This window comes from Suillus paluster, assembly GCF_016628075.1.
Source record: "Suillus paluster strain FC165 chromosome Unknown EDB91scaffold_2, whole genome shotgun sequence".
NCBI classification, from domain to species: Eukaryota; Fungi; Basidiomycota; class Agaricomycetes; order Boletales; family Suillaceae; genus Suillus; species Suillus paluster.
In genome coordinates, this window is record NW_024537562.1 from 537,851 (window position 1) to 562,913 (window position 25,063).

General features: G+C 48.9%; 14 protein-coding genes and 1 non-coding gene across 15 annotated transcripts; 7 read left to right on the top strand and 8 right to left on the bottom strand.

Moving 5' to 3' along the window:
- Positions 1–66: 66 nt before the first annotated feature.
- Positions 67–3,172, bottom strand: EDB91DRAFT_1096120 (histidine phosphatase superfamily). Its single transcript, XM_041316984.1, has 14 exons — positions 2,734–3,172; positions 2,335–2,687; positions 2,188–2,281; positions 2,109–2,131; positions 2,030–2,059; positions 1,934–1,980; positions 1,832–1,878; positions 1,595–1,694; positions 1,199–1,417; positions 1,072–1,142; positions 983–1,000; positions 677–873; positions 475–600; positions 67–380 (listed from the first exon to the last, which is right to left on the bottom strand). Exons 1-14 carry the CDS (start codon positions 3,078–3,080, stop codon positions 133–135), a joined length of 1,920 nt encoding a protein of 639 aa, XP_041183633.1. The 5' UTR covers positions 3,081–3,172; the 3' UTR covers positions 67–132.
- Positions 3,173–3,278: 106 nt separating this feature from the next.
- EDB91DRAFT_1076977 (copper homeostasis CutC domain-containing protein) lies at positions 3,279–4,399 on the top strand (the record flags this gene model as incomplete). Its single annotated transcript, XM_041314904.1, has 7 exons — positions 3,279–3,328; positions 3,388–3,511; positions 3,571–3,728; positions 3,781–3,809; positions 3,863–3,907; positions 3,958–4,025; positions 4,070–4,399. 7 exons carry the CDS (start codon positions 3,279–3,281, stop codon positions 4,397–4,399), a joined length of 804 nt encoding a protein of 267 aa, XP_041183634.1.
- A 486-nt stretch (positions 4,400–4,885) lies between these two features.
- On the top strand, positions 4,886–6,783 carry EDB91DRAFT_1042259 (uncharacterized protein; the record flags this gene model as incomplete). The annotated part of the gene is made up of 12 exons (XM_041312984.1): positions 4,886–5,052; positions 5,109–5,220; positions 5,274–5,357; positions 5,404–5,432; positions 5,490–5,599; positions 5,649–5,675; positions 5,732–5,839; positions 5,886–5,913; positions 5,962–6,022; positions 6,068–6,133; positions 6,222–6,536; positions 6,592–6,783. The coding sequence occupies 12 exons, from the start codon at positions 4,886–4,888 to the stop codon at positions 6,781–6,783; spliced, it is 1,299 nt and encodes a 432-aa protein (XP_041183635.1).
- Positions 6,654–9,516, top strand: EDB91DRAFT_259772 (Bromodomain-containing protein). Its single transcript, XM_041326632.1, has 6 exons — positions 6,654–7,242; positions 7,332–7,563; positions 7,612–7,796; positions 7,848–7,950; positions 8,001–8,129; positions 8,177–9,516. The coding sequence occupies exons 1-6, from the start codon at positions 7,013–7,015 to the stop codon at positions 9,335–9,337; spliced, it is 2,040 nt and encodes a 679-aa protein (XP_041183636.1). The 5' UTR covers positions 6,654–7,012; the 3' UTR covers positions 9,338–9,516.
- Positions 9,384–11,526, bottom strand: EDB91DRAFT_1096142 (DHHC palmitoyltransferase-domain-containing protein). The gene is made up of 10 exons (XM_041316985.1): positions 11,297–11,526; positions 11,174–11,249; positions 11,001–11,115; positions 10,734–10,882; positions 10,596–10,681; positions 10,442–10,523; positions 10,354–10,386; positions 10,209–10,323; positions 10,126–10,127; positions 9,384–9,966 (listed from the first exon to the last, which is right to left on the bottom strand). The coding sequence occupies exons 1-10, from the start codon at positions 11,440–11,442 to the stop codon at positions 9,475–9,477; spliced, it is 1,296 nt and encodes a 431-aa protein (XP_041183637.1). The 5' UTR covers positions 11,443–11,526; the 3' UTR covers positions 9,384–9,474.
- A 176-nt stretch (positions 11,527–11,702) lies between these two features.
- Positions 11,703–12,687, top strand: EDB91DRAFT_1076980 (uncharacterized protein; the record flags this gene model as incomplete). The annotated part of the gene is made up of 3 exons (XM_041314905.1): positions 11,703–11,718; positions 11,838–12,548; positions 12,665–12,687. The coding sequence occupies 3 exons, from the start codon at positions 11,703–11,705 to the stop codon at positions 12,685–12,687; spliced, it is 750 nt and encodes a 249-aa protein (XP_041183638.1).
- A 100-nt stretch (positions 12,688–12,787) lies between these two features.
- EDB91DRAFT_1042737 (uncharacterized protein) lies at positions 12,788–14,322 on the bottom strand (the record flags this gene model as incomplete). The annotated part of the gene is made up of 3 exons (XM_041313016.1): positions 12,788–13,828; positions 13,889–14,133; positions 14,187–14,322. 3 exons carry the CDS (start codon positions 14,320–14,322, stop codon positions 12,788–12,790), a joined length of 1,422 nt encoding a protein of 473 aa, XP_041183639.1.
- A 149-nt stretch (positions 14,323–14,471) lies between these two features.
- On the bottom strand, positions 14,472–15,502 carry EDB91DRAFT_260575 (ACT domain-containing protein). The gene is made up of 5 exons (XM_041326634.1): positions 15,486–15,502; positions 15,333–15,432; positions 14,858–15,275; positions 14,725–14,800; positions 14,472–14,676 (listed from the first exon to the last, which is right to left on the bottom strand). Exons 3-5 carry the CDS (start codon positions 15,099–15,101, stop codon positions 14,571–14,573), a joined length of 426 nt encoding a protein of 141 aa, XP_041183640.1. The 5' UTR covers positions 15,102–15,275; positions 15,333–15,432; positions 15,486–15,502; the 3' UTR covers positions 14,472–14,570.
- On the bottom strand, positions 15,225–16,522 carry EDB91DRAFT_1242150 (ribonuclease T2; the record flags this gene model as incomplete). The annotated part of the gene is made up of 11 exons (XM_041322161.1): positions 15,225–15,286; positions 15,333–15,432; positions 15,486–15,632; positions 15,689–15,737; positions 15,786–15,817; positions 15,870–15,959; positions 16,010–16,070; positions 16,127–16,142; positions 16,198–16,249; positions 16,302–16,322; positions 16,376–16,522. The coding sequence occupies 11 exons, from the start codon at positions 16,520–16,522 to the stop codon at positions 15,225–15,227; spliced, it is 777 nt and encodes a 258-aa protein (XP_041183641.1).
- Positions 16,523–17,270: 748 nt separating this feature from the next.
- EDB91DRAFT_260347 (uncharacterized protein) lies at positions 17,271–18,136 on the bottom strand. The gene is made up of 3 exons (XM_041326633.1): positions 17,658–18,136; positions 17,499–17,596; positions 17,271–17,298 (listed from the first exon to the last, which is right to left on the bottom strand). Exons 1-2 carry the CDS (start codon positions 18,013–18,015, stop codon positions 17,565–17,567), a joined length of 390 nt encoding a protein of 129 aa, XP_041183642.1. The 5' UTR covers positions 18,016–18,136; the 3' UTR covers positions 17,271–17,298; positions 17,499–17,564.
- EDB91DRAFT_1076982 (ribonuclease T2) lies at positions 18,134–19,443 on the bottom strand (the record flags this gene model as incomplete). The annotated part of the gene is made up of 11 exons (XM_041314906.1): positions 18,134–18,195; positions 18,242–18,341; positions 18,395–18,538; positions 18,595–18,643; positions 18,692–18,723; positions 18,776–18,865; positions 18,915–18,963; positions 19,028–19,043; positions 19,101–19,152; positions 19,205–19,255; positions 19,279–19,443. 11 exons carry the CDS (start codon positions 19,441–19,443, stop codon positions 18,134–18,136), a joined length of 810 nt encoding a protein of 269 aa, XP_041183643.1.
- A 493-nt stretch (positions 19,444–19,936) lies between these two features.
- EDB91DRAFT_1233738 (Gar1/Naf1 RNA binding region-domain-containing protein) lies at positions 19,937–21,790 on the bottom strand (the record flags this gene model as incomplete). Its single annotated transcript, XM_041321133.1, has 4 exons — positions 19,937–20,753; positions 20,803–21,065; positions 21,111–21,507; positions 21,558–21,790. The coding sequence occupies 4 exons, from the start codon at positions 21,788–21,790 to the stop codon at positions 19,937–19,939; spliced, it is 1,710 nt and encodes a 569-aa protein (XP_041183644.1).
- A 128-nt stretch (positions 21,791–21,918) lies between these two features.
- On the top strand, positions 21,919–23,094 carry EDB91DRAFT_1096165 (elongation factor TS-domain-containing protein). Its single transcript, XM_041316986.1, has one exon. It carries the CDS (start codon positions 21,927–21,929, stop codon positions 22,974–22,976), a length of 1,050 nt encoding a protein of 349 aa, XP_041183645.1. The 5' UTR covers positions 21,919–21,926; the 3' UTR covers positions 22,977–23,094.
- EDB91DRAFT_t13 lies at positions 23,070–23,141 on the top strand. Its single transcript has one exon. It is a non-coding gene; the product is annotated as a tRNA-Cys (tRNA).
- Positions 23,142–23,233: 92 nt separating this feature from the next.
- EDB91DRAFT_1242153 (Metalloenzyme, LuxS/M16 peptidase-like protein) lies at positions 23,234–24,934 on the top strand (the record flags this gene model as incomplete). Its single annotated transcript, XM_041322162.1, has 4 exons — positions 23,234–23,458; positions 23,514–24,306; positions 24,358–24,680; positions 24,734–24,934. 4 exons carry the CDS (start codon positions 23,234–23,236, stop codon positions 24,932–24,934), a joined length of 1,542 nt encoding a protein of 513 aa, XP_041183646.1.
- Positions 24,935–25,063: the final 129 nt, after the last annotated feature.

The window sequence follows — 25,063 nt, forward strand, 5'->3', positions numbered from 1 at the left end:
ATCTTTCATCCCATGTTTCCATACGGTCAACAGTATGTATTAGCAGTGACCGAACCTAATAGTATTGAATATGTATTCACAGCGCAGCAAAACTCTCATCTCAATATGCACTCCCGTCTAACCTTCACGTCCCTACGCCTGCGGTGCGTCTCCCGTCGTTGAATTCCACTCAGTCCCTGGCGGAACCTGCCAGTCTCCATGACATCCCCACGTCCAGTCTGTCTCCCGGATTATCTCCTGCTGAGCCTGGATGAATGCGGGGAGTGGGCACATTCCGTGCTTGTCATCATGCGGGCAAGTCCGAATCCCATGAAGGGGAACAACGCCATCATTGATGATGATCCGGATTTGAGGCGTCGGGGTAGATGCGCAGGAGAGGACTGGAAAACAGGTGTATGGGACGTGGAAATTTGTGGGAAGGGGAAAAAGTAGTTTAGCAACACTCCACGACATAAGAAATCAAAGATAGCTCACGTTGGAACTGCATGTTCGTCGCGAAGGGTGCGAGATCTGCGGAGCGGAACGAACGGTGTTTGGGAATATGGTCGGCAGGGAGAGGTCCGCTTGCTGCGAGCGTGCTCAGGTTGAGCGCTGCGATCACTACACGCCAGTAAACGATTAGTAATCATGTGTTGCGAGTACCATATCGCATGACATGATATGGAGGAACACGAACCATTGAGAACAACAACTTCATGCGTAGCGTCTACATATAGCGCATGGTCTAGCGGGAAAGTCTCTGGCGTGTGAAGCGTGGCGTTGGTGCTAGTGTTGTGAGTCGCGATTGGGGTATGGGTGAGTCGCGCGACGAGCTCTTGGATATATCCGACACCCTGGACGCGAGCAACAGGTGAGCCGAAAGCAGAGTCATACCTATGAGTGTTGAGGACATCGCGGTCCGAGCATACGGAGAGAAAATAAAGTACACGGTCAGCACACCTAGCCCGAACTATCACCCACAAACGCAAGCGCATGTACTCACCAGAAAGTCAAATCAAGCCTAATAATTACATATACCCGTCAGTCAGCGTATGGTCACCGCAAGATACAAAGGGAAGAAATAGGACGTACGCATAATTGAAGCCCTCCCACTCTTCTTCCGTGAAGAGATCGCAGAATTTGGAGTATCCGAGAGCAACAGTCTATCAATGATCCAGTCAGTTAAACAAACATCACGTTCTAGCATAAGTGGACGTACCTCATAGGCACACATCTGCATCATCTCATACACTTCCTCCCCGGTCCACTCGAACTCACCCTGCACACCGTCCTTTCCGATCATTGCCCTTGACAGTCTTTCCCGTGCTTCCGCGAGGTAGTGAGAAACCCATTCTCGGACGTAAGTCAGCGAGCGGTTCGCTTTGCCGTCAGCATTGGCATTCGGGCAAGTTTCGTAGGGTGCAAAGGTGTTGTTGAACTGGAAGATTGTGATCGGTGAGTAATGTGTTTCGGCGAAGGTGCAAGGAAGAAAACAACAAAGAATAGAACACAATGAGAAGTACCGGAAGAGGACAAGCGAATTGTTAACAGTATAAGGTAATGAGATAACGAAACCTCGTTGATATAAGTAAAACAATAACATCGAACAACTCACTCCTTTAGACTCGATCGTAATCAATTGTTGATACTGCCCTTCAAAAGGGTAGCCAAAGAACCCAATGGCAAAGTTAAGTGCCGAGGCGAGCATGCGGTCCCTGTGAATTTAATTGATTAGCTTACTAACGGAGAAGAGGGAAAAGACAACACAGGGCAAAGGAATCAACAGAATGGAGTATAATAAGTAGATAATGTTGCATTACTAAACCTGATAACAGTAAACCAGACCACTTACTGAGACTCTGTCCGGAACACAGGTATCGTATTCGTCTCCGTAAAGTTCTAGCATTTCCTCAATATTGTCACGTATTTTAGTACATGAGGAAAGCGGACAGACCTTGAGTAGGAACCCGTACTTGAGGCGCATAGATACGCCGAGGTCGTCTATATACGCACGATGAGAGCTTTTCAGGGGAGGAAACGATGGACGCACATAATTGTTGTCGGCCAAAGGGGGTGAGCACTTGAAATTGATGAGCAAATTGTTCCTGTACTTATTATGAAGCTCATACCTTCCTCGCCCAGTTTGTAGGTCCTATACGCACATATTCATGAGATACAAGGTCAAGGGGATGGAGCAGGACACCTTACCACTCATTCAAGAATGCTAGTTGCTCCGTTGCCTCCCATTGCGATGCACTCTGGTGTAGACGGGTAGCAAACTTGGCAGGACCTCCAAAATTCGCTGTTGACAGTAGTACATTACTATCAGTGTTGTGACGGAAGGAAGACACACACCCCAAGCGGTCGGATAACGGGCACCATGGCGGTGAAGGAGATGGAGCCCAGTAACAACACAGCCAGGAGGGGCCTCTGCGGTATCATCAACACCGAATGCTCCACGCGGGACGCTATACCATGGGGAGAGGTTGCCCCAGCTTCGGAAAAGGTTGAAAGGACGGTCGGATTTGTAGTGTTTGCGGGATTCTGTCTCTTCCTCTTCCACATCGTCGCCATGTGTAGAATGTAAGTGCTTGTGAATCTTTGGAGGTGCCACGAGCTGCGCTGCGCCGGTCTGGAGAGGGAGGGAGGGCGCGGTTGCAATGAGTGCGGGCTCGGCGCCAGTGGGAGTACCACCTGGATAACCAACGCTGCATGGTAGGTTAGTTCAGCCCAGGTGATTTAGAGGAAACGCACTTTGTTGGGAAGAGGTCAGGGAAAGCATTGGTGGGGGAAGCAGGCGGGAATTGGTGCACTTCCGTGGAACCAACGTACGGTGGAGCTTGCATCCTCACGTCGTCTCCCCGCGGAGGTGGTCCTGCGATGCCTGAGACATCGAGCAGGAAGCGTGCAGCAATGCACAAAGCTACACCCCCGACAAATGCACAGACAAGGTGCACAAGACTGTATCGCGTCGTGCTGGCAGTCGTGGGTGAGCCTGATTCTGAAGGCAGGAGTAATTCGCGTTCTGGCTCGAGCAACGCGTCGTCGTATGTGCCGTATTTTTCATTTGAGCCTGACTCGACGTCCTGCTTCGACCCCATCAATCTAGTACTACTCTGTTGGATAGTACTTAGTCTAGTAAGTAGTGAACGTCAGTGAACCGTGCGGAACCGTGAACCGAAAAGCAGCCGATAAAATCGCTTCTCGGCTAATATCTATCTGGCTAGGGGGAAACTATTTATCTGCTCAGGCTGCATATGCTGGTTTCACTATTTACCACACCATCCACTTTTTTATCCATGTCCTTAATTCTCGAAGTTTGCGTCGACTCTATCGAGTCTGCTTTGGCGTAAGTATGAATCTTTCCATTTAGATTGCAAGAGCAACTGGTTGCTGTTGGTCACTTAGAGCCGTTGAGGCTGGAGCAGATCGTCTTGAATTATGCGGCAATCTAGGTCTTGGAGGAGGAACCACCCCCAGCCTTGGGCTTTTGAAAGCTGTTCGAAAGGTGGCACCTACAATTCCGATCATGGTAGATCACCTTCCCGTGATTTGAGCTTGTACTTGCAACTGATGAATTTGCCCCATTAGATTATGATTAGACCTCGGACGGGTGACTTTGTATATACTGAGGCTGAATTCGAAGTGATGATCGAAGATATACGCTATTTTAGAGAGAATGGCGTCCAAGGCATCGTGTTCGGCGTTCTCACTCCCGAAGGAGATGTGGACATCACCCGTACTCAGCGGTAGACTTTCAATTTCGTTCCTGAAGCCCTAGAGCGCCAACGTTCATCCTAGTCTTGTCTTGGAAGCTTTGCCTTTGCAAGGTAATGTCAACCACTTATCATTCCATCGTTGTTTCAAAAACTCATTGACGTAGTCTGCTTCCATAGAGCATTTGATATGACTCGTGATGCGAGGAATGGTGAGGGAGTCCATCCGATCTTGGCTGCCCAGCGTACTGATCATCTATAGCATGGCACCAGTTGTCTAAAATTGATGGACTAACCCGGAATCCTGACGAGGCAAGCGTCACATTCAGGGTAGCAGCTAATTCTACGTTTCACACTTTTCCCCAAGTGGTCAGGGCATTGCCGTCACCTCGGCCAATTCTCTCGATGTCTTGAAGGATCTACTTGACCTTACGAATAACCAGGAGACACGCATCGAAATCCTTCCGGGATCTGGCATTAATTCATCTACTGTCGGTCCTTTATGCCAGGCATTGCTGCCCCATGGCCTGCGTGAAGTGCATATGAGCGGTGGACATTGGATCGATGGAGCTTCCATTTGGCGACGAGATGGAATGGGAATGGGCATCGGTGGAGTCGGTGAATGGGGAATTTGGAGGACAAACGCGAGCGCAGTCCGTGCAGTCAAAGACGTCATCAATTCCTTTAGCCACTCGGAAGCATGATCAATATGTTTCCCGAACAGCAATATTGTTTTGTGTTCTCTTCTACTCATTCGAGCTGATGCGGCGATCACGCAGGGTCAGACAGTCGCTTCTCCGCGGGATCCGCTGAGATTGCACGTGGGTTCAGGCGTGTTGCTCCAGCACATAGTACTGCCCATTAATATTGTCCTGTGACAATGATGTTATGTTTTGTTTTGTTTTATTCTCGTGCTGCAGTCGAAACGCTCACGAGTCAACGACAGTGTTGGTACAAAGCTTTGCGTGCTCAGCTATGAACGCTACTCTACTACTTCCTGGGCGTATAATGAGCGGGAAATCTGACCGGAAATGGGAATCTTCGTCCAGTCGACAACGTTTCTTCGGTGTAGTTTGCTCCGAGGTCAAGAAGGAGCCAACCCACCAGGCATATGATGAACTTATCTGGCAATTATAAGGTCCTTGAACCTTTGACTCGCTCCCGAAACCTCAACTACGTTCTCTAACAAGATGTCTCCATCACAACAACCTACTGTAAAAATATGGTGGAGTAACGCCACATTCTTTGTTTCTACTCACATTGCTGCAGTCATCTGCGTCTACCTGAGACCTCCTACGACAATTCCTCGAGAGACCTTGCTCATGGCATTCCTCCTCTGGCAACTGGCTGATTTTGGGTAAGCTTACTCCGTGCATCTGGCCTCGTAGAAACAAGCTCAGGATCGTCACCAAGAATCACCATTGGTTATCATAGGCTTTGGTCACATCGCACCTTCAGAGCCAATTTGTATGTGCGGGTAGTTTTGGCCGCTCTCGGGTCCAGTGCATTCCAAGGGTCAATCAAGGTGAGAGCCCGGCTCATTTTGGCAATGTGTTGATCATCTCAATCAACGAGCAGTGGTGGTGTGTCCATATAAAATTCGTAGTCATCATTTTGATGATATTAATGTATTTCAGGTGCCTCCGACATCGACTGCATCATGTGTGTCATTTCCTGAATTTATTGAACACCGGTCTGAATTCTATAGCGCTTCACGGATGATCTTCAGCACGACCCGTAAGTCGAATGTTCATGAGTTAACTTACGAGCAAGAGATTGATGATGCATTTGTAGATACGCAGCCACTCGTGGCTTGTTCTATTCTCACATGGGCTGGATCTTCTTCAAGCCTGTGTATGAGCGTGTCAAGTTAGTCGATCGCGAAGATCTAGACCGGGACCCTGGTAAGTTGTGCGTGCAAGTGTATCAGGTCAATCGATATACCATCCGCAGTTGTGAGGTTTCAGCACGAACACTATGGTCAAGTACTTCAGGCAGGAGATCGTGGATAACGTTTACTGAAATATGTCGCGTAGTTCCTCTCGCAATTGTTTTCGGGTACGCAGTTCCCGTAGGCCTTGGTTCTCTTTGGAGAGATCCAGTCGGTGCCTTCATATACGGTGGCCTAGTTACCAGGCTGGCTGGTAGGTAATGCACACTCAGTAGGAAAATAGTCTGATATCGTTGCAGTCTGGCACTGTACTTTCCTCGTGAACTCGTGCGACCTCTTTGTTTTCTTCGAGCGGGTTGACTGACCAGGGATTAGGCTAGCCCACTGGGATGGGCCACAACCATACTCAGACGAAGATACATCCAGGGGCAATATAGTGCGTGTGTCTCCTTGTTATATAAGTCCTTGTTGATTTTCTTAGGTTTTAGCTATTTTGACTGGCGGAGAGGGAAATCACAATTTCGTATGTACTCAAATACATAATCGCGTTTATGAAATGTTCTGATAGACCTTTAGCATGTATGCGCCCTGTCTTTATGGCCTAGCATATAACGTCCTAACAGTTGTCGATGCAGCACGCATTCCCTCATGACTATCGTTCTGGCCCTTCTCGACTGGATTGGGATCCTTCGAAATGGATCATTGCTGCTCTTCACTTTTTAGGACTCATACAGAGCGTTCGACGAGCCAGACCGGAAGACATCAACGAAGCTAGATTCTACATGCACCACAAGAATCATGGAATCATGGACAGTGGCAGTGACAACGACTGGTCTGGGGAGGAGTGGAATTGCGAGCAAGCCAGGACATACATCACTGGACGACCAGGCGCTTGCTTACTCGTCATCGATGGATTCCTCGTCGACGTGTCAGTATATCTTGGAGAACACGTGAGTGGTGAATCACGGTTTTATGAAGATGGATTGACATCAAACAACCTTGCAGCCAGGTGGAGCAGCGTTGCTTCGAGACTACTCAAGAATAAGCCTAGGTGACGACGGGAAGGAGACATGGAGAGATTCTTCGTGGGCTTTTGGAGGCGGGCTAAACAACCACGGACGCGCGGCGAAGCGCAAGATGGGCGAGTTACGAGTCGCAAAAATTAGCGACAACTTCTATTGTGCAATTAGAACTTAGTGTAATGGCGCATCACATCTATCCATGTGCACCGTAACCAATAGCTTGATTATTTGGCGTTTACATATGTCACTTCATCGCGATCCGCGACATGCCAGCAATCACGTGACCCCCAAAAGTCTGTTTTTGTCTTCGTTTGAGCATCCGGGACCGTACAGCAGAAATCTGCCGCAATTTCCTTCGGTATCCAGTATTTTTGGCCAGGACCAACGACAACGACTGTGAGACGATGATGAAGAGAGAGATTGGACATTTGTCGAATAATGACGCTGTGGATGGCTCTCGAACCAAGCGACAGAAACAAATTGCAGACCAAGCAGCAACAGACACCGCTACAGGAAATACGGAGAACGAAGACGCCCAGATGGATACTGGAGAAGGTAGCAGTTCCGGTGCAGCTGGATTGAAGGAGCAGGGAACAAAGTTGTGGCAGATGCTGAAGGACGTTGTCAATAAAGAGTGAGTAACAAACCCAACTTGAGCTCAGACACAATCACAGCCGCCTCAAACCATTTTCCTTTCTGATCTCGCTAACATTTATCACACAGAGGCTACATATGCTCTCCAGCGTTCATGCGCTTGCCCTCGAAGCGCCATTATCCAGATTATTATGTCTTCATTCAACAACCAATTTGCTTGGACGATATCAAGCAGAAAATAGATGATGGCTTATACAACTCTATCGATGACATCAGACAAGATTTCGACCTCTGCTTTTCAAACGCCAAGAAGTACAATCAGAAGAACAGTCGAATCTGGCTCGATGCCAAATTCATGCTGGTAAGGTCGCCCTTTGTCCTATGTTTCACTGGTGTTCACCCTTAGCAGAAATTCGTAAACAAGGAGTATACGAAGATGACGGGAAAGAAAGTCAAGAAGAATGGCGATGGAGACGACGACGAAGAGAAGCCTGGGGACGGTGCAGACGGCGAGAAGAAGAACAAACAGCCCAACTTAACTCGCCTCCTGAAAGCTAGATTGCAGAAGCTCGTCGACAAAGCTGACGATGAGACGTGAGTGCACCTTTCTTCTCGAATACAATTCGTTTTTGATCCAATTAATAGGCATCGTGTGCTCTCTAACGTTTTCATGGAGATGCCGTCGAAGAAGGACTATCCAATTTACTACAAGCAAATCAAACGTCCAATGTGCATAGAGACCATTTTTGTAAGCGCCACATGCTGTCACTTTGGAGCATGCGTTCACGATGTCACCAGAAACACCTGAAGCGCAAGGAATATCAAACCTCTCTAGAATTCGCAACTGATGTCGAGCTTGTATTCTCCAATGCTCTTGAGTTCAACCAAGACCACAGCCAGATTTGGGAGGATGCGATCATTCTCCGAGTAAGTGCCACGTACTCTGATCAGTATTCTTATCCATACATCAACAGGATTACTTCCGCCAACTCATGTCGGACCTACCAGAGCCGTACGCGCTATCACAGTACACAAAACCTTCAGCAAAGATCAAATTAAAAGTTCCGGGGGCAGCGGCAGCGGGTGCCCCCGCTGCAGGATCCTCTACGACTGTCACTTTTGTGTCAACCAAACCACAAGAGAAAGAGGGCGCTGGTGGAGGATCGCTGACGCTACGTCTTCCTGCAACTGGTGGAAATGCTAAGAGTCCAGCTCAATCCTCAATGTCTCAGCTGCCAGCCGGAGCTGGAGTGCCTGGTCTAACGCCTACGGCTGTTCAAGGCTCGAAACCTGTCACTGCACCTGCACCCAAACCCGCCACCACACCTCAACCGCTTGTTGCTGCAGCTTCTCCTGCTCAGCCCAGTACTCCTTTACCGACACCAGCGGTGCAAGCAGCACAAACAAAAGCCGCACCATCGCCACAAGTCACGACACAGCCATTGCAGTACCAACCAACGACCAATAAACCTCAGTATTATCCTAATGCCACCTATCACCAGTACACCCACCCAGCTCCAGCTCCTCCGACACCAGCTGCTGCAATACCATCTACGCAGCCAGCGCCTCAAGTAGCACTGACTCGAACATCTCAATCGGTTTCAAGATCGCCTGCACCTGCATTGGCTGGACATCGACCCCTCAAGGGTGTTTTCTTGATAACAAGGCCTCGTGGCAGACCCTTCTGGCTTGATCATCGGGATGGAGTCAAGTCCTGGGCAATGCGACTTGGTCAAGGCGAGAAATCGATATCTGTTGCAGAGATCAGATTCTTTGGAGATGATGATGAAACTGGAGATGAGGAAGGCGATGGGAACGATGAACACCCAGATGAGGAAGAGGAGGAGGAAGAGCCCAGTCCTAAGAAGCGTGGCCGTGGCCGTCCGCCCAAGAATCCGAAAGCGAAAGCCAAGGCAGCTGCACTAGCGAAGAAAGCTGAACAGAAGAAAGCTCAGAACGCGCCTACGCCTCAAGGGGAGAACATATTGATCAACCTTAACGGGACTGCTATGAACGAGAAGCTTGAAGAGGGCGTATGGAATATGGACCTTCAAGTTGGTGAGAATGTCTTGGAAGTTGGTGAGAAGAGTGGGCACATATGGAAAGTGTACTTGGAAAGAGTTTCCATCATATAGCGATTGTACTGGTCGACCTTCACTATAGATTCCAGGCTTTTTATTTACCTATATTCTATTAATCTCGCTTGTAATGCAATACACAGTCCGTTTCCCAAAGTCCTTAGTGAGCAGCATGATATAAAGTCCAATAGCCATCACCGTAATGCGAGAGGAACGTCATCGTCCGAGAATGTCCCAGCATCCCCGACCTCCGCAGATAGCTCATCTTTTTCTGTTTCGTTTTCTTCTTCCTCCTCGAAATCCTCCTCCTCAAAATCCTCGTCACCCTCTAGAGAGTGTTCAGGCTCATACACTTGGTATCGACCAGCCTCATTGATCTGGCTCTGCACGTATTCTTGAAACATCTGTTCCCGATTTACGGGGCGCGCCTCGTACCCCTCCGAGCCCCGACGCGTCTTGACGGCTCCAGAGTATCCATCTTCTGAATACCCCGCATCACTATCAGGAGAATATGGTCGTTCAGGATAGGCATCGACTCCAGGATCCTGGTAATCTGGGTGGTACGGTGGCAAAGCAGAAACAGGATCTTTATGCCGGTTGCCGTTGACAGCACGTAGCTTACCACTTGACGGTAGCAGATTGGGATTGACATCGCCGTTTTCGTATGTCCATGGACTATCGGGAAGCTTGAATAGGTTGCTGATTGGTCAAAGTGGGGTCTCGAGGAGGCCAACTATAATGTTCTATATCAACAGATCAGTCAGTGGAGCGCCATATCGAGCATGGTGAAGCAGCTGCGAAGAGCGTACTGACACGACAGAATGAGGACATGAGAGGGAAATGACAGCTATAAGATGCAGCAGTCATGGTTCCAACGCGTGCACTCTCCTTCGGCGACTCTGTGCTGCAGCGTGTTCATTCCACTCACCATCAGCAACTGAAAGCTGGTATCTAAGCCCAGTTCCAGGAGGGACGGTTGGAAAACACCACAAGAGTGGATTGTTTCCGAGGATTGAGGCAATATTACGCCTAACGCCGAGATTCTGCACTTACATCAGTAATTCGTTGGTTACCGTGAAGTAAATACTTGCATATGGGAACTTAACCTGTGGGTGACACAGTTAGTTACTTCGCCCTAACTTGCTTGGAGAACAGGTTTACCTCTTCGATCTTGCCGTGTCGTCGTAGCATCGCAGCTTTATCTTTCTCCCAGCCTTCAATAGTCGTGGTATTACCCAATAGACTAAGGAAAGTGATAAAGACTGTAAAGTCACTGAGCAAACGATAATTTTGCACGCAAAGTAGCATGTAATACCTGAAGGCTCCAACTACAAGGATCACGGGGACAACGAAAACATAGTTCAATATGATGAAGATCAGATCAGCGCCCGTTGGCTCGTCCTGATTTGCTTTATGTTCAGATACAGGTTCAATACCTTGGGAGACAACTCACATAGTACCGTCTTCCAGATGAGGCCATGACTCTGCATGAGACCATAGCCAGATGATACGAGCAAGTAACATCCACGTAAAAGAGAAAACGAATAAAGTGTCCATAATTGAAATGGCCGATGCAGTTATTCACCCAAGGACAGTGGTGGTCTGCGACAGTCAAAATGCGATAAAAATGATTTCTGAAGACGCATACCCATTCTCAGTACACAACTATCACACAGTCAGCATCGCAGTATTGTACTGACAACTCCTACTCACCGGTTACACTGTCGGCAATGATGAGACCTTGGAGGTTTGTACTTTTCGCAGGTACGGCAGTAGCGAGGGCGACCCGTCAGCCTTTTAACCTCGTACCCTTCGCCTGATTGCGTGTCCGGTTTCTGTGAGACAGTGTCATCAACTAGAGTGGCTGCAGCTGATTCAGAGCCTTAGACGTACCCAACCATCCGGAACATGCCCGGGATCGGTGAATATACACAGGTAGTAGTTCCAGAGTAGCATCCCAGCGAGACCACTATGCAAGCATAAATGGCAAATCTCTCCGGAATAAATGAAGCTCACTTGAATGGCACAAGGAGAGTTATAAGCTCTACGGATAGCTCACGGCCATACCAGGGCCATATAATGAAGATCTGGCAAGTTAAGATGGGGAAAAGGATGAGAAATAGCACGAAGCCAATGGTAATGCGCCCCAAGATGGGGTGCATGTCTAGGTCAAACGAGAACGGGGTGAGACGAAGTGTAGCCTATCACTGCCAGAAACTTGGTCGTGGGTTCTTCAAGGGCAGGGTGAATCCGAGAAAGGAAATTTACTGCAGTCGTTGCTTTCACTGAATTCACGAATTTTATTCTGCTATATCATGCAGCGCTCAAGGGCTCTTGTTGGGCTCTGGATTCCAGGGCGCTGCAACAAGCAGGGAACTCGGTTCTCTCTCCACGAAAAGTCCATTCGCGTCCTTTATCTCAGATGTTAAGGTTCCAGAGTCAGTTGCAACTTCCGTAGGAGAAACGCGTCGGAGTGCCCCAAGACTCAGTTCATTGGGAGACATTGAAATTCGTGCGTAACGTTACTCTGTTCGCGATATGTGGCCTTAAACCGCAGTTATAGCCTCTAGCATTCCCTCATCAACCACTTCTCTGTTTGCTGCACGTGCTGCTCAGAGGCAGAAGAGGCTACAGGCTGAACAGGCTGAAGCTGCGCCCAAACAGACGGAAACTAAAGTTGCAGACAAGCCGAAGCCGGCATCACCTGCTCCAGGCTCGCTGCTATCTAGAAGGTCTCAGAGACCCCCGCAAGACGAGGAGAAACGTTCCAATGATGGACCCTCGAACCCGCAGACCGCTGCGCACCCTCGTCCAAGACGGCCCCTTCCAACGGGTACTAAGTCAACACCAGCAGAAACTCGCACAGACCGACGGAGGGAAGTCTCAAGAGCTCCAAGGCCAAATCGTGTCGTTAAGCCCACCTCGCCCGTCGAGGATCTCAATCAGGCGGGCACAGCCATTTCGCCAGCATTGCATGTCAGCTTCAACAACACTGACTTGTCGGAATTGTTCAGTTCGCCGACCGCCATTCCTTATGTTGCTCAGCCATCAGTTGCCCAGTCACGCATTGACTCTCGGATGCAACTCTTGAAAGAACGCGCCGGCGATTACTCGCGATATCTTTCGGGCAAGATTGACTCTACAACACAGACGCCAGGGTCAGTGGATTATGCGAAGATGATTTTGGGTCGGAGGAGAGAAGTTGGATTGAAGCCGAGGCGTACCGCCTTGGAGCTCATGCAGCAAGCAGGAGTCGATTCCTCGTCAGGTATGCAAGACTTGACTACGCTCGCAGCAGAACCTAATCACAAATTGGCAGTTTCTGCAACTTCGTCATGACTTTGATCAGTCTGTTTGTCTTAATGAAATTTTGTTTCATCGAAGCGAGAAAATATGGCCACTACTAAATACATGCCGGGAACAAAAATAACCATAAGTTACACCAGAAAACAGTCAGTTATATATAACACCAGAGTGCATGAGGGTATAATTAAAAGGCGCTAAAGATCAAACAAGCGCAGCACTATTCATCTCAGGCTGTTCTTCAGCGACAACAGCAGTATCTGGTGTGTGAGCCACAGATTCCGTATACTCGGGTTCGGCAGGGAGTATCCACTCAGGAAGCTCGAAGTCCCTAAGTTCCTCTATTTCTTGTGGTACTTTTGCACCAAACGCAGTTACATGTCTATGCGTTTTACGAGCCGATGGCGCAGAGGAGGCGCGGATAGCAGCCTGCATGAGCACGCATGGTTCTGGTTTGGGTGCTGGTGCGGAGTGCGAAGGTCGGGGTGCATGTTCTGGAGTAGAGTGTGGAGAGTATGATTCATCGAGGCGTGACGCTTTAGCGCGCTTGCGCGGTCGTTCGGATTCGACGGACTCTGTATCCGAAGAGGCTCTGGATATTTGTTTCGCTGGAGACGCTCTGGATACCGATTTGGGTGGTGAAGAAGATAATGGACGAGTTGGGGGCTTGGGTGGTGCTGGAGTGCTGGATACTGATGGGGAAAAGCTTGACTGTTTTGGCACCTTGATTTTCAATACAAGTGATGTGTTGGCCTTGGTAGGTAAGGTGGTCGCAGAAGCCCAGCCATTAACGATTGGCTCCTCTTGCGGCCGGACGTCCGATGGAGGAGGGATATTGACACTGCTCTGCCTGCTCGCCTTCTTCTGATCAAAATAGCTCTTCTTGTCCGACGGTAGCAGGGTGCGATACCGGTCCTCCAAAATAGAAGCCACCTCAAGCATCTCCTGCCGTCGCCTCTCCCCCTCATTGCAAATGGTTGCACCGTCAAGGTGAGCTCCAGCAAGGTCCGCGTCTTCGTCGTCTTCAACCTGAACTTCCTCAGACGGCAAGGGGAAGGATGTGGCAGGCAATCCGAGGAACGCACTTCCATCCATCGCCTTCAGCTGTTCTATCCTCTCCTTGAGCTTATACTGCTCGTGCTTCAGCTTCTCCTTCTCACGGAGACGCTGACGCTTTTCAAACGTTTCGTACTTCCGATGACGCTTTTCATACACAGCGTCAGAGGTGTCTGCCGACTCAGGGAGCTACGTAGAGACAATTTCTGATATGAGCTTGTGCCAAAATTTAAGACCCGTTCAACGCACCTCCGCGGAAATTCTTGGTCTGAATCTAGCCCCAACGCTAGCATCTGCCGACAAACTAGTGAATTCTGGTGTTTGTATAATTTGTTGTTCTCGATAAGCTTGAATAACATCTGGCCTGTCGAAATACCGTTGGTTTGCATGACTATTGAGTCCGAAGTCGGTGGAGGACGAGGGTTGGGATATGAGGGTAGAATTTGTGGTCAATAAGAACTGTGTATTCGCCGGAATGAGCGGTTCATTTTCGACTGCGGTAAAGAGATCAGTATATGAACTACTTAGAGCCAAAAGTGCAACGAACATCGTCGTCTCTGCGCGTCCAATATCATGAGGTCAACATCACAGCTTCCTATTCCAGGACCACCACGACGAGAACGCGAGGGTAGTACACGTTTCTGTCTAGATTTTAGGCTTGAAAATTCGGATGAATCTGCCATAAGAAATCGTCCGACGTGTCCTAACTCCTAGAAGTCGCCAGTTCGAGAATGAGGAGGTAAGGACACGGTACAAGTGCTAGTGTTGACAGACTTCTAGACTGAGTCTGCCTACTAGTAATGTCGGTACCAAATGTTCCCTTGCAACTCTTACGGTAGATTTGTGAAGAAATTGACGAGAATGGACATCAACGGAACTTGACAGTACTTTTATTACGCGTTTCCTACAAGCTAATTGTCTCATTTTCCTACTACGCGTGCTTCAGACTTATATGTCGGAATTTCCAGCCATCCTCCATTAGTGCTGCTACGGCCTCGTCAACCTTCCCTCTGGGGATCAGAACGTAATCGGTATTCCTGTGATGGGATAAGCTTCACACAAGACCGTCTGCTGCAAGCGCTAACCATGTCGACATTGCGAATACCGGGACATTAGCATTTTTAAGCGGCGTCGTGAAACCACAGATTACACCAGTCATCCCTGTCAGAATGGAAGTTTAGTCTATTTTTTTATCACCAGCAAATTTAGAGAAGATACCAAATTCCATGGGACCTGCTATCTTGATGCATTTCCATTCCCCATCTTCGCCAATAGCTTCACCAACAATAGAAATCTCTTCTCTTGTTCTGGTGATCGAGAAGATGCTTGGATTGTCTTGTGCAGCATTGAGCCCGCTCACGATTGCTACTGGGACGCCTGCATCAACTGGAAGTTGCTTAACGAAGAAGGTCTGATCTAGCAACTCTAATTCTAGACATGGGTGATTGAGGGGTGGAGGCATGTTATCACTAGATACCAATACCGGGATGGAAGTTCTAATGATCAAGAAGCTATGTACAATTATAGACGTTGGTGCAAACGTCCCTATACTGTTAGTCGCTAGTGAACTCTTCCTTTATCGATATCATCCTTCTTTGGGAGGGTACTTGATACCGCTTGAGGGGCAGGAGGAATTCTTAGGGGTGTCTGGAAGTACGTTAATCATAATTTGCCACTGATACATGCAACGTACCAATCGCGATGAAATCGCCATCTATAACAGAGCCCTTGAGATTGAAGTACCAGCTGATCGAGTTCAGTGTGCTCCCGGAACAGCCCAAAGCCGGTGTGTACTAAAACAAAAAAAGTTACGAGGAAGCATTTTGGAACAAAGTGTACAACTTACCCCTCCGGAGGCAGCTTCGAGAGCCGATAGCAAGGACGAAAGCGTGTAAGTCTCGCTCGATGACGGAGTGATGCCCGCATCAGCAAGCCAGTCATACGTGGGCAGGGTCTGGAAGAGGTTCACAACAGTCTCGAAGAATGCCACGGCCTTGCGTAATAATAGCGTTCAGGGCAAATAACTTGTTCCATAGATAACCTACTTACCTCGGCACCCACAGGGCTGTTGCTGGAAAGGCAATCGACATCTAGTGTGCTTCAAAAAGGTCAACATGAATATGCATCAGAATTCTGGAACCTGTACCTGTAGCATGTGCCGTGCGTAGCCCACTCGTGCTACAGTGTCGATGAGTAATCGAATCGAACGGAAGCTCTGAGTCTTACGTACCTCCCAGAGTTCTTCATCATTTCCGTTATAGTTTAACCAATACTGTTGCATGTAGTCCAACGTAGAACTTGCACCCTGGGATTCGAGTAACTGTGTGGAGATCAGCTGGGCCGTCTTGGTATCGAAGGGAGCGAGCTGACCCCAGTGATATTCGTGTAATCACGAGAGGGATCACAGTTCTCAACGTAACTGCCATCGCAGCTAGGATGTATTAAAACCTTGTGCCCTATTAATATAGTCTGACTACTATGACTTACTTATCAGACCAAAGACCTAAATATCTCAAGTCAGAACAAGATCAGAATGCCCTCAATCCAAAATTGCACACCATGAATGGTCCAGCTATCCGCTGGACTGCCAGCGACATCTGTGTCCCAAAACTGAGAGACAAGTTATAATCGGTTCCACTCGCACAAACCAGCTGAACCGAACCTGCGTCTGGAGGATCAGGCCCTGGAGGTAGTTAGGGCAAATTGTTACTAACTGAGATGAGGAGACAGACGTACTCCAGGAGTCTCATAACAGCAGGTGTTAGTAGACGTACCCGTACTCTGGCACGATGCGGGACCGGAAGTCCCGCAGCCTGAACTGCTAGAGTACTTCGAGTTAACATAGGAAGACCCGAGGAGGGATGGCAGAACAAGCGATGACATGAACATTGCAGACAGGGAGGGAGAGGACTACAGCTGCCTGACAGATTTCGGCTTCAGGCTGTCTGTATTTATACGTCATGGAGGGGAGCTCCGGGAGCAGCTTTGACCGGTGCTATGCCTGACGTGTTTTACGAGACACTAGAATGGAAGACCTGGCTAGAACATCAATTCCTCGCGACAGATGAAACACGTTTTGAAAAATCATGAGGTTGCACAAAGCAAGCACAAGATTTAACAAAGTACACACATGGCTTGTGCCAAGAATGGAAAAACTATAGACAGATGAATCTGCCGAACACTCCAAACGACTTCGGAACCAAAAAGACGTACCTTCAAATATTTTCCGTAATATTCTATGTACACCAGGATCGGCGAACTCTTTGTTGTGGTCCGAAAGAAGTAGTAGCAAGCAAGCCCCAACAGTTCTCGGGAGTCGTGATTGCACCCGTGTGGTTTTAAAGGATATTAATCGGTCATTGACTACAGATCGTGCTTTACATTGACGTGACGGTGTAGTTGGCGCATTGATGCCGGTAACTAATGCCTGTTTACTGTACACCGACAGACTCGGTTGTTGCAACAGGTATGAATTTCGGTGAGAGTAGAACACCATGGACAAGTATTCAATTGAAGGAACCTGCCAAACAAGGTTGAACCTACTAGATAGGGGTGTACGTATCGCTCTCTGCGTTTTCAGACTCCTGTCCATGCACCAACCATTGATTCGTCCAGGGTTGAGAAGGCTGTGGCACCTGATAAGAGTTGAACTGAGCCTCCTGTTGGAATCCGAGACGACCGAAGAGCAGGCACAAGATGATGAGTAGAAGGTCCGAGCGCAACCAGTAGAAGGTCCGAGCACAGAGGCACGGACCAGGAACGAAGGATGAGTGACGTCGGCCCCGAACCTAGTGATAATCTTTGTTTCATTCTAATATTCCAGATAAGAGAATAACCTACAGTATAAAGTTTAGCGTACCCGCAGACGAGCGTCTCAGTTCTATTCCAGAGACTGAGACGTGAGTTTCTATACCTTACAGTTGTCTTAACCAAAGCTAACGAAACGTAGTAGTCTTACTTATTAGGTACACGTCTCGTCAATGCAGAGTTCTATTCCAGAGACTGAGACTAGTCTTACTTATTAGTTCTTGCTCCGCTCCCGCTCGCCTGTAATAACCACACCTCCTGACTCTCAAACCATGCAGGAGGACCGTGTGCGTGCGCGTTGAATCCAAATGCGGTCGCAAATCGAGGATTGATGTGTGGTTGCACGGATTGTGGTTGTTGTTGTCCAAAGGAGTGACCTTAAAAACCACCTGGCTGATAACCCCACGTTGGTGAAGGCGAGAAAGACTGTGAAGGAGAATATCCAGGGATTCCGCGAGCCCGCTCACGATTGTTGCTGGGACGCCTGCATCAACTGGAAGTTGCTTAACAAAGAAGGTCTGATCTAGCAGCTCTAATTCTAGACATGGGTGATTGAGAGGTGGAGGCATGTTATCACTAGATACCAATACTGGGATGGAAGTTCTAACGGTCAAGAAACTATGTACAATTATAGACGTTGGTGCAAACTATACTGTTAGTCGCTAGTGAACTCTTCCTTTATCGATATCATCCTTCTTTGGGAAGGTACTTGATACCCCTCGAGGGGCAGGAAGAACGCTTAGGGGTGTCTGGAAGTACGTTAATCACGATTTGCCAGTGATACATGCAACGTACCAATCGGGATGAAATCGCCATCGATGACAGAGCCCTTGAGATTGAAGTACCAGCTGATTGAGCTCAGTTTGTGCGAGGAACATCCCAAAGCTGGAGTGAACTTGAAAAAAAAACGTTACGAGGAAGTATATTGGAGCAAACTATACAACTTACTCCAGAGGCAGCTTTGAGAGCCGACTGCAAGGATGATAGTGTGTAAGTCTCGCTCGACGACGGAGTGATGCCTGCATCAGCAAGCCAGTCATACGTGGGTAGGGTCTTGAAGAGCTCCACAACAGTCCCGAAGAATGCCACAGCCTTGCATAATAATAGCGGTAAAGGCAAATACCCTGTTCCATAGACAACCTACTTACCTCGGCACCCACAGGGCTATTGCTGGGAAGGCAATCGACATTCAGTGTGCTAAAAAAAGGTCAAAATGAATATGCATCAAAATTCTGTAGCCTGTACCTGTAGCATGTGCCGTGCGTAGCCCACTCGTGCTATAGTGTCAATGAGCAATCAAATCCAATGAAAGCGCCGAGTCTCACGTACCTCCCAGAATTCTTCATCAGTTCCGTCATCGTTTAGCCAATACTGTTGCATATAGTCCAATGTAGAGGTTGCACCCTGGGAATTGAGTAGCTGTGCGGAGATCAGTTAGGACGTCTTGATATAGGGGGGAACGAGCTACCCCGGTGATATTCGTGTAATCACGAGAGGGATCACATTTTTCGATGTAACTGCCGTCGCAGCTAAGATGTATTAAAACCCCTGTGCCCTATTCGTGTGGCTGATATGACTTACTTATCAGGCCAAAGACCTGATTTTTTCGAGTCAGAGAACAGGGTCAGAACGCCATCGATCCAAAATTACACACCATGAATGGTCCAGCTGTCCGTTGGACTGCCAGCGACATCTGTATCCCAAACCTGAAAGAGAAGTTATTCTCAGCTCCACTTGCACAAACAAGTTGAATCAGACCTGCGTCTGGAGGATCAGGCCCTGGGATTGGTTAGGGAAAGTTGTCGCTAGCTAAGATTAGAAGACAGACGTACTCCAGGAGTCTCATAACAGCAGGTGTTGATTGGCGCATTCGTATTCTGGCACGATATGGGACCGGAAGTCCCGCAGCCCGAGCTGCCAAGGCTCTGGAAGAAGTACGTTGGGTTAACGTAGGATGAGCCGAGGAGGGATGACAGAACAAGTGATGACAACGACATCGCAAATAAGGAGGAAGAGGGCTACAGCCGCCTGAGAGGCTTCAACTCCAGACTGTCTGTATATTTATGCGTCATGAAGGGAAACTCCGGGAGCAGCATTAGCCAGTGTCAGGTCTGTCATGTTTTACAAGATACTAGAAGGGAAGGCCTAGAACATCAATTCCTCGTGACATGTGAAGCACGACGTGAGAAATCATGCTGTTGCACTGTGAGCCAGAAGGAAGCACAGACAAAGTACACATACGCCTTAGGCCGAGGATGGGAAAAATCGGCAGATGCGGCGTCATTTACTACAGATCGTGCGCATGTGCTTTACATTGATGTGACCGTGTGAGGTGGTTGACACGCATCGATCCTAGCAACTAATACCTGTACGATGATACCCCTCAGTTGTGACAAATTTACAGTAAACCGACAGAGTCGGTTCTTGCGACATGTACGAATTTCGTTGAGAGTGGAACACCATGGACAAGTATTCAATTGAAGGAACCTACTAGATAGGGGTGTACGTATCGCTCTCTGCGTTTTCAGACTCTTGTCCATGCACCAACCATTGATTCGTCCAGGGTTGAGAAGGGTGTGGCACCTGATACGAGTTGAACTGAGCCTCCTGGCTCCCAAACCATGCAGGAGGACCGTGTGCGTGCGCGTTGAATCCAAATGCGGTCGCAAATCGAGGATTGATGTGTGGTTGCACGGATTGTTGTTGTTGTCCAAAGGAGTGACCTTGAAAACCACCTGGCTGATAACCCCACGTCGGTGAAGGCGAGAAAGACTGTGAAGGAGAATATCCAGGGATTCCGACCGGTTGAATGGAGGCGTCAGATGTCGGTGATAAAGTGCTTGAATTGTACGGCTCCACTGAGGGAGCGGTAGGGCTTTGTTGAGACCACCTTGGAGGCTCTCCCCACGAACGTCGCCCTCGGTCTGGCCGCCCGCGCCCACGACCCCTTCCACGATCGCGAGCTCCTCCACCTCTATCATGGCCTCTTCCACGCCCCCGACCCCGTCCTCTGCTGTCTCCAAAGCTTCTCTCGGATTCCCTACCAGATGGGCGAGTCTCTGTGGAAGGGCCGTTCATGTCTTCTTCATACTTCACAACGTCCACTTTGACCTCATCGGCATACGGATCGTCGTATGGGATGGGCGCTGGACGCGACGGCCCGGCGACCCGGTACCCGTCGTCATACGGGCCGTGGGCGTCATATGGATTCGCCCCATAGAAAATTTTATCAATATCATCGTTGTTGTAGTGGGGCTGTGGCGGCACAGGTGTTGTCTGTCGAGACGATGACACAGATACGCCACGTCTGCAGAGAATGAATGAGAATGGGAATATTTCCGAGTGGATGCACATACTTTTTCTTGCGCGCCTGCTTGAACGCGGCTTCTTGTTCGTCATCCGAGAACTCCATTTCATCTTCACCGGGCTCCTCATCGTGAACGTTACTTGCGTCACTCCCCCGAAGCTTTTTAAGATATTCCATGAAGACGAAATTACTTTGTTGCGGTATATGGTAAACTTCGCGAGCGACGCGAATCTTCTCGGTGTCCAGCGGGTAGCTCTGGTTGAATTTTATCTGATACAAGGGCTGGGAAGTGGGCCCGAACGTTTCATATACCTGCATGAGGTCAGCAGAGGTATCCTGAGAACAGAAAATACGCACATGTCCGAGAACTTTTCGATCGTCGAAGACAAGTAATGTCTCGGTATCTAGCGCCTTTTCAGACGCAGCTCTGGAGGAGTCAGCAGGAAGGCCCTTCACAATTACTACATTCCCAACAATGTTCATCACCTCGCCAACCTTTTCCAGCACTTCTTCGGGTCCGACTTCTGATATGGAAGGGACAATAATGTCTGTTTCGACAACCTCATTTTTGGTCTGTACATATGATGTAGCAGCTGTAGCGCCTGATTCCTCGTCATCGTCCACATCAATCTGTGGTTTTCGAGGGTTCAGCGCATTTTTATCTCCTGCTTTTTCAGCAGGTTCATCCTCATCTGACTCAGAATCTGAGTCCGAGGATGAGTCTGAGCTTGAGTCTGACTCTGGTGATCCTGGCCTGACAATAGTCTCAAGATATCAGCTAACAAACAGTGTGAAAGGACTCACATAACAGGTGTAAGGTTGGAAGATTCCTCATCTGGAACCATTAAATCGGCTTCAACCTCATCCTCACTGTCAATTTCGCTGGACGAGCTTGCGATGGAATCATCGCTCGAGTCTGCGGACTCTTGGACATCCTTCGGGACATCTGCTTTTAGTGAAGGGATAGCTCCGACAATGTCTCGAATAAGGAGTAAATCCTGGGGGATGGTCTCGGGAACTTTGAACCGAAAATCCATGACGGCGCGAGAAAGAAACGGGTAGCAGTTTCTATCAATGCGCCGACGATATGACCCAAAAAAAGGAATTTTAGCGTCACGTGAGCGTTCCTAGTCGCGCGCGTCACACAAAAATTTGCTCGCTCATCCTTTCACGATGATAGCCCAATTGCTTCGCTCGTCGAAACGGCCTCATGCGCTGACGTTCTCGCGCTTTTGCCAGTCGCATTATTCTACAGCTCCATCCAAGCCCTCCCTGCAGCATGTCGCGCAGCTGCGCAAACTCACGGAGGTCTCAATCTCAAAAGCACGAGAAGCTCTTAGTCAAACCAACAACGACATACAAAACGCCCTTGAATGGCTGAAGAATGATCTTACAGCGTCAGGCATAAAAAAGGCGGCGAATGTCCAGGCTCGGGAGGCCCGGGAAGGGCTTGTTAGTATGTGTATACTCTCTGGGGGGAGCAGGGGGAAAACAGCCTTGGGTAGCGGTGGTATTCGGGCAGCCATGGTTGAATTGAACTGCGAAACAGATTTTGTTGGAAGAAACGCGCTGTTCTGCCAACTGGCAGCGGATATAGCTCATACCGCTGCATTTATCACGGATCCAACTGACTCTCCAACTCTCATCAGATCCTGTTCGCTGGACGTTCTGAACGATGCCCCCCTGTTGTCTCAAAACAACCTCCAATCTCATTCGTCATCTACGGTGTCGAGCTCTATTAGAGACCTCATTGCCAAAGTGGGCGAGAAGGTTTCCCTGAAGAGAGTTGTGACGATCGTGCAAAGCCCATTTTCGGGACAGTCTCCCAATCTTGGTCTGCGTCTCGCGTCCTATCTGCACGGATCTGTGGGCTCCGCTCCTCAAGGTCGCATCGGGTCCTTGGCTGTGCTCGCTCTGAAGTCTCCAGAGCTTGCACGCCGCCTTGAGAACGAGACCTTCGTCAAAGATCTTGAACGCCTCGAGCGTGCACTTGCACGACAAATCGCTGGCTTTGATACTCGCTCGATCAAGTCGTCGGACAGTGACGAGACGGCGCTGTACAACCAACCTTTCATGATGCCTGGAGGGGAGAGTGTAAATGAGCCAGTGCGGATTGCCCTAGAGAACTGGAGTAAACGACAAGGTCTTGTCAGGGATGGAGAGGAAGGAGGTATTGAAGTCCTGGAGTTCGCCAAGTGGAGTGTAGGTGATATCGTTGGATAGATTCATTTATCCTACTCGGACTGCCAGATACCAGCACATGAGTATGCACACATTGTCAATACTTGGTTCATTACTTTTTGCGTCCTATCACAAGACTCCATAGCTCAGTGGTAGAGCATACGATTGCAGATCGTGCGGTCCCGTGTTCGAACCACGGTGGGGTCTTCTTTTTGGTAGGTTGTCTTTTACGTAATTATGGTGGCTATATTCGCTTGTTGAGCATTCTCAGCTATTCTCAGCTCTTGACTTTACTCATCATGCGGAGAGCAACAACGTCGCTCGTCCGTCGTAGCCAACGACAATTTTCACAAGCAGTGCAACCTCCATTGCAGATCACTACTCTGCCAAATAAAATCAGAGTTGCTACTGAGTCAACCCCCGGTCATTTTTCATCTGTTGGACTCTATGTAGATGCAGGCTCCAGGTATGAAGACTCGTCGACCTCGGGCGTTAGCCACTTTCTGGACAGGATGGCCTTCAAGGTGCGTAGCTTTACGCGATATTAATACCAGGTTAACATTTCTCGGTATTGCTCAGACCACCAGCTCGCGCTCTACAGAAGATATGGCGACCGCAATAGACAAGCTAGGCGGCCAAATCATGTGCTCTTCATCACGCGAGTCCATCATGTACCAATCTTCCAACTTCGACCAAGCCACGCCTCTCGCCCTTTCACTCATATCAGACACCATCCTCAATTCGACATTCCTACCCGATGAACTCGACGCCCAGAGAGATGCCGCTCGTTATGAGATCCGAGAAATTAGTCAGAAGCCCGAGATGATTCTGCCAGAGGTCTTGCATGAGGTTGCATACGGTAGGAAAACACTTGGGAATCCCCTCCTATGCCCGGAAGAGCGAATAGACGCAATTACTGGAGACCTACTTCGGGACTGTATTACAAACTGGTACCGTCCGGAGAGGATGGTGATTGCTGGTGCTGGGATGCAGCACGAACGGCTAGTAGAGTTGGCTGATAAATATTTCTCATCCCTCAAGTTTACGCCAGTGCCATCGGTTTCATCACTTCAACCGTCAGCTACTCAAAATCTACCACCCCACTTACTTCCCTCGTCTTCTCCCTCGCTCTACAAATCATTAACTCGTGCTGCATCAACATATCTGTACCCTACGTCCCTTTCCACCGAGCCACCGCCTCCTCCACTGAACCCTCAATCCAATTACGTGGGTGGCGTTCGTCACATCCCGAGCACGACAGAGTTCGATCAACTCTACCTAGCCTTTGAGGGTGTGGGTATTCACGATGATGATATCTATGCCCTTGCCACAATGCAAGTACTCCTTGGAGGCGGTGGAAGTTTCTCAGCTGGTGAGTATCTACGGTTTTCCTATGTCGCACGCTTTACTTAACCTCTTGCAGGTGGTCCTGGCAAGGGCATGTACTCTCGACTATACACACACATCCTGAATCACTACACCCAAATCGACCACTGCGCTTCCTTCCATCACATTTATACGGATTCCTCGCTTTTCGGCCTTTTTGCCTCATTCGTCCCCAATGCTCCTGGCCAGAGAGGCAATACTCCTGCACAAATTCTGCCCCACCTAGTCAATCAGCTCAGCCTGCTTATATATCAGTCTGTACCCAAAGTTGAGCTTGAACGTGCCAAGAATCAGCTCAAATCGAGCCTGATGATGGCTCTCGAGAGTCGAGCAGTAGAAGTAGAGGATCTCGGCCGACAGGTATGACATGTTTTTTTTAATAAAAATGCCCCCACACTCACGTCTTGTCCCAGTTACTTGTTCACGGTCGGAAGATCCCCATCACTGATATGACTGAGGCTATAGACAAGGTAACTCCTGACTGTGTGCGGCGCGTCGCTACTAGACTATTTGCACCCTCGTCTGGAAACAAAGCCACAATTTTGACGATGGGTCGCGGGGACATGGGAGATTGGAAGGCGACACTTCGAAAATATGGTGTCACAGGAGCATGAACTTAGATCACTACATATTTTCGGTACATAATGTTAGTCAACAGTTATCGCAACGAATGGCCTCATACATACAACACGGTGACTACCATCAGAGTGTGCGATTCTTCGAAAACTGGATATACAACAGTT